Raw genomic sequence first — 5,708 nt, forward strand, 5'->3', positions numbered from 1 at the left:
ATTTTCCGCTTGTTTTCTGCATCTGTTGGGTTTATTTTTGACGTTGCGGCTGAAAAAGGAAACCGCAGCGAGCGGCGCAAGGCGGGGGCGCCCCGCAGGCCCCCTGCGCACGGCGGCATCCCGCCCTGCCCGGGCAGCGGGACCTGGCACGAGGACAGCAGGATGCCCGCCGCCTCTCAAGGATGTGACGGGGCAGCGGGGGGTCCGCAGTGGGAGCAAAGGCCCAGACAAAGGCGGGGGCGGGAGAAGGACAGGGGGCTGCTTGACCCCCCCCCCGCATCCTCCCAAGGATCTGGATTCCCTGGATCTGCCCGGATCCCGGTCACAGGGAGCACCCYGCTCAGTGCCCCCCGCTCCTCCCGAAGGGATCCAGGTAGGGATGAGGGGGCTGGCAGGGACGCTGTTGTGGGACAGGGGTGAGGGACACGGTAGGGACGGYGGCAGGGACGGGGGTCGCGGAAGGAAAATCCGCGCGGGGGGGCGGGCAGCGGCAGCGCCGCAGGTGGGAGCTGCCAGGGGAGAGGCGGGCGGGGCGGGAGCCAGGCCCGGCCCCCCGCCCCACGTGGGACACGCGCGGATTTATAAGACGTCCCCCCCGCAGCGGGTGCGGGAGGCTGTGCGCGGCGGCGGCGGCGGCGGGACTCGAACCCGCGGTGCCCGGCCATGGAGCCGCCCGGCGGCCACAACGGCAGCGCCTGGGCCGCCGCCCTGGGCAACCTCAGTGCCAACGGGAACGCCAACGGGACGGCCTCGCCGCGGGCCCAGGGCGCCGCCTCCGTCCTCATCGCCGTGGTGGTCACCGCGCTCTACGCCGTCGTGTGCGTCGTGGGGCTCCTGGGCAACGTGCTCGTCATGTACGGCATCGTCAGGTGCGAGCGGGGCAAYCGGGGCAGCTGCTGCCCCCGCCTTTGCAGCGCGGAGGGGGTGTGTGTGCGTGCGGGGCTGGCCGTGCGCGGGGCTGGCTGGGTGCGTGCGCTGGGAGACAGGGTGTGAGCGTGGGAGCCGGCGTCCGGAGCGGGAGCACGGCTGGGGTGAGCATCACCGCGTGCAGGAGAGCGAGCGCACGGCGGCAGGGAGCATGTGCCGTGTGYGGGATAATGCCGGGAGTGAGTGTGCACTGGAGGGAGGTGAGCGTGCACTCGGGGGGGGCATGCACCGGCGTGAGCGTGCATTGCATGTGAGACCGTGACAGAGGGTTGTGGGGTGATCCTGGGTGCTCCTGAGCTCAGATAGCCCTGGGCTGGGTGTGTGCACAGGGAGAGCATGTGTGCGCATGGTGTGCAAGGGAGCACACGTGTGTGTCTGCGTGGAGAAAAGCTGGCTGTCTTTCTGGGGCGAAAAGCTCAGAAGAGAAGATAAGAGCACATGTGCATGGGGCAGTGCAGGAGCTGGCTCTGGCACCGGGACCTGATGGCCTCCAAGAGAATTACTGAATCCTGTCAGATTTGCAGCAGCAGCAGCAGCTCCTGTCAGCCCAGTGGCACCCGAAGCTGATCCCATCTGCCCGGCGCCCTGCACCGGTTCCATCAGCCACCTCCTTGGGAGCCCTTGGTGTGTGGCCCCCAATGCCAGCAAAGCCCCTCRGGGTTGGTCACCCCAAAGCCCTCGGTGATGCTCGCACGCCTGGGGCTGGGTGGGAGGCACCGTCCTGGATTGCCCCAGCCAGCAGCTCCCCAGTGGATCTTTTAGCCCCTTTGCAGTGAGGGGAAGGGGGCYGATGGATGGGCAGCAGCACCATGCACTGACCCTACCTGTCACTAGATGCAATTCTTGTATTGACTTCAAAACCAGATGGAAAATCAAAGGCAGTTCGGAGCATTGGCCGTGCTGTAACTGGCTGTCTTTGCGCAGCCCGAGCTCCCGCAGCAGCCCCRGCCACGTGTGCATCCCATCTCCATGGTTTCTCCATGGTTTCTGGCGCCCCGGTCGCCACCCCGACGCTGGAGCTGCCCCCGCGCGCTGGGGAGCGGGAGGCGAGTGCGGCTCCGCCTTGGAGCTCTCCGCAGTGGGGCTGCAYGGGGGCACTCGGTCCCGCTGCCCCGGGACACGTCGTGCACCCTGGGGAGCCTTGGCAGAGCCTATGGGCACCTGGACGGAGTGGGTCCCCCCGGGCTGAGGGACCCAAGCGACGCATCGGAATGAGGATGCTGCAAAGCCTGGATCTAAGATCCCTTTGGAGCTGCGTCAGCGCCTGTGTGTCCCAATGAGCTCGCGCCAGCCCCGGAGACCCCTTGGCTGTGCTCGACACCCCGAGCCGGGCTCCTTAACCCCAGTGTGGTGGATTGACTATTCCCAGGCTTTTTTCCACTTATTTTTTTTCTTCCCCACTCCTTTATTTTGCAAGCAGTGCAGCCTCCCAGAGGCTCCCAAGGCCTCAAATCTGGGGTCAACCCCTGTGTCCCTCCCCACACTGCTCTTGCCTAGGGAGGCGCAGGCTCCTGCCCCGGCGCAGCTGCAGCGGGACCCGAATGGCTCAGGCGGCAGCGCTGTCCGTGTCCCTGTCCTTCCTCTTCACTGCCGGCAGTCAGGAAAACAAAACAGAGATGAAAGCACCACAAATTCTACCCCCGCCCCCCAAAAAAAGAAAGTCTTTTTTTAATCAAGGGGAGCCAGAAACCTGAAAACACCAAAAATATTCTCTAGATTTCAGGTTAACCCAGAATGAAAATTTTCTTTATGCTTCCAGGATGGAAGCTCTTTACTCCCCGTGCACCCTCCAATTCATTGCACATCCCCACCCTGTTTCTGCCCAGGTTATTGCACATCCCCCATGCAATCTATGAGCCAAGGCCACCATCGTTCCCCCAGCAGCAGCCGGGTTAATTCCCCCTGCGCTGGGGCTGGGCACAACCCTGGGCACCCTGGTGCAATTGGCTGCTGGTGCCTGGGATGCTCCCGGCGGGTTCCTACATGCAAGGAGGGGTCCTCGTGCAATTGCTAATCTGGGAGCCACCCAGACGCTGGGAGCCGTCTGGGGTGCTCGGAGGTGGGACCCGCTGGAAGGAGTTAAGCCAGAGGCCCCCGTGCTGCTTCCAGATGGCCTGCACTTCCGGAGCTCATCGATCCAATGTCTGCGAGCGAACTCGAGAGGCCGGATAATCACGATTTACTGGATGGAAAATCAGATACAGGCAGTTTGGGGAGGTAAAGGGCACCATGCGACTGGTTCAGGGAAATGGAGTAAATCAATTTAATTGAGAAAAAAGACACTTCTCTCTCTGGGTTGTCTTTGAGCTCTGAGCAGAGGAGCTGCAGGAATGACCAGCAGCTCCCTGGTCAGTTTATGGGTGAGACCTTGAGAAGGTCCAAGTACCTCTCTAGGCTGGGATGAGGGTCCCAGCGTTTGGTGTGCACAAGAGTGTAACCCCATCACCATGATGCACATGGGCCTGCGCGGTGCGCACGTAACAGCCCCTTCTTGGCCCCCCTCCAGGTACACCAAGATGAAAACGGCCACCAACATCTACATCTTCAACCTGGCGCTCGCGGACGCGCTGGCCACCAGCACGCTGCCCTTCCAGAGCGCCAAGTATCTCATGGAGACGTGGCCCTTTGGGGAGCTGCTCTGCAAAGTCGTGCTGTCCATTGACTACTACAACATGTTCACGAGCATCTTCACGCTCACTATGATGAGCGTGGACCGCTACATCGCCGTGTGCCACCCGGTCAAGGCGCTCGAGTTCCGCACGCCGGCCAAGGCCAAGATCATCAACGTGTGCATCTGGGTGCTCTCCTCTGTCATCGGAGTGCCCATCATGGTCATGGCGGTCACCAAGACGAAAGGCAAGTGGCTTCTGGGAATGGGGCCTCATCTATCCATCCCGGGGGGGGATGCCTTGGCCGGACCCTTATGGCCACCTGCCATAAGTAAAGCCACCTGCTCCTGGAGCAGGTTGAAGCTCAGTGATGGGTACTCCTCCATGTGACAGCAAGAATGTCCTGCCAAATAAAAGTCACCACAGTGCCACTTTTTAAGAGAACTTCATAGTATTCTCTCTGCTTTAATCCCTCTTTGATCATCTTCTCTCCTGCAGATGGGATGGTGTTGTGCACACTCCAGTTCCCCGATCCCCCCATCTACTGGGACACCGTGACCAAGATCTGTGTCTTCATCTTCGCCTTCATGGTGCCTATCTTGGTCATCACCATCTGCTACGGGCTCATGATCCTCCGCCTGAAGAGTGTCCGCCTTCTGTCTGGCTCCAAGGAGAAGGACCGCAACCTGCGCCGCATCACACGCATGGTGCTGGTGGTCGTCGCAGCCTTCATCATCTGCTGGACGCCGATCCACATCTTCGTCATCATCTGGACCTTGGTGGACATAGACAAGAAGAACCCCTATGTGGTGGCCGGCTTGCACTTCTGCATCGCTTTGGGTTAYACCAACAGCAGCCTCAACCCTGTCCTCTATGCGTTCCTGGATGAGAATTTCAAGAGGTGCTTCCGAGAGCTGTGCCTGCCTTTCCGGGCCCGCACGGATCCCAAGGGCTTCTCCCGCGGCAGAGGCACCGTGAGGGAGCCCGTGTCCACCTGCACGCGCTCCGAGGGCCTCCGCCAGCCRGCCTGACTGGCCGGGGGAGGCCGCGAGCAGCGCGGGGACGAGCTGCGCTCCGAGGTCACCCACGTCACCAGCACGGAGCTCTAGCAGGGCCGGCACTGCCACGGGGACTGCTCCAAAATACTGCTGTTTTTCTATAAAAGAAAAGAGAAAAAAAAAGAGAGTGACTGCAAAGACCTGCAAAGGGGGTGAAGAAATGGAGAAATAGGCTCTTTTTTTCTCTTAGGAAAAGTAAGCTATTGCAAGAAAGGCATCATGTTGCAATGCCACTGCTGGGGCAGCATCCGCAGGAGCTGCTGCCTGGGCAGTTTGGGCGCYGGGAGAGCAGATGGCTCCTGCTGGCCCCGCTCGCTGCCGTCATCGYGCTCGCTGGGCTAATCGCAGGGAAGGCGGCGCGGGGCCGCGGCACCTGGGGCCTGGCGGCGGGCGCCGCCGCTTCCCCCCTCGGCTGCAGCGCTTGGGCACGCGGGAGGACGTGGCCTCTCCGGCGCAAGGATGAGGAGAGGCCCGGGAGAAAAGGGGCTGGAGTTGCCCCTTGGGAGCTCAAACAACCCCGATGTCCTGCAAGGAAGGGCCTCTCGCTTGGCATYGCCGCCCTCCGCATGTCTCCGTGCGCACGGGATGCTGCAAGGACGGGCTCGCCCAGGAGAACGCAGGGGGACCTTGAGCCTCACCTCCACCCTGGGACCTGAGACCTGACAGATCGAGACACCSATGGGGAAAGGCAGAGGGCTGCTCATTCCTTAAATCCTGCGGCATCTTGTGCTTTTCTCCCGCCTCGGCCCCTGCTCCTGCAGCCCCGCTGCTGTCCCAGCCACCCGCCGTTTGGGGCAAGTTGAGCTGAATGAAACCGAGGAATTTTCCTGGCATGGGACAGATGCCATTTTTTTTTAAACAGGCTTCAATCCAGCCTCCCTTTCCCAAAAGCAACTTCTGCAGCGGCCACTTGCATTGGGAAATGAGGTGAATCCCAACAGAGCTGGGAACTTGTGGCCACCCTGCTGCATATCTCTGTATGCATACATATACATATATATATATATTTATATATAAAATGTACAACTCTACAACTCTCTGGAATGAAGGTGACTGCCGGTGCCCCCGCTGCCGCCTACACAGGAGCAGGATCCTGGGGCTGGACCTGGCTCTT

General features: G+C 61.3%; 1 protein-coding gene across 1 annotated transcript; it reads left to right on the forward strand.

The window, feature by feature from the left end:
• Nucleotides 1-802: 802 nt before the first annotated feature.
• Nucleotides 803-4,567, forward strand: OPRD1 (opioid receptor delta 1). The gene is made up of 3 exons (XM_026044639.1): nucleotides 803-869; nucleotides 3,434-3,783; nucleotides 4,035-4,567. The coding sequence occupies exons 1-3, from the start codon at nucleotides 853-855 to the stop codon at nucleotides 4,565-4,567; spliced, it is 900 nt and encodes a 299-aa protein (XP_025900424.1). The 5' UTR covers nucleotides 803-852.
• Nucleotides 4,568-5,708: the final 1,141 nt, after the last annotated feature.

Source organism: Nothoprocta perdicaria, unplaced genomic scaffold (genome assembly GCF_003342845.1).
Source record: "Nothoprocta perdicaria isolate Ctin4 unplaced genomic scaffold, notPer1 scaffold_375, whole genome shotgun sequence".
NCBI classification, from domain to species: Eukaryota; Metazoa; Chordata; class Aves; order Tinamiformes; family Tinamidae; genus Nothoprocta; species Nothoprocta perdicaria.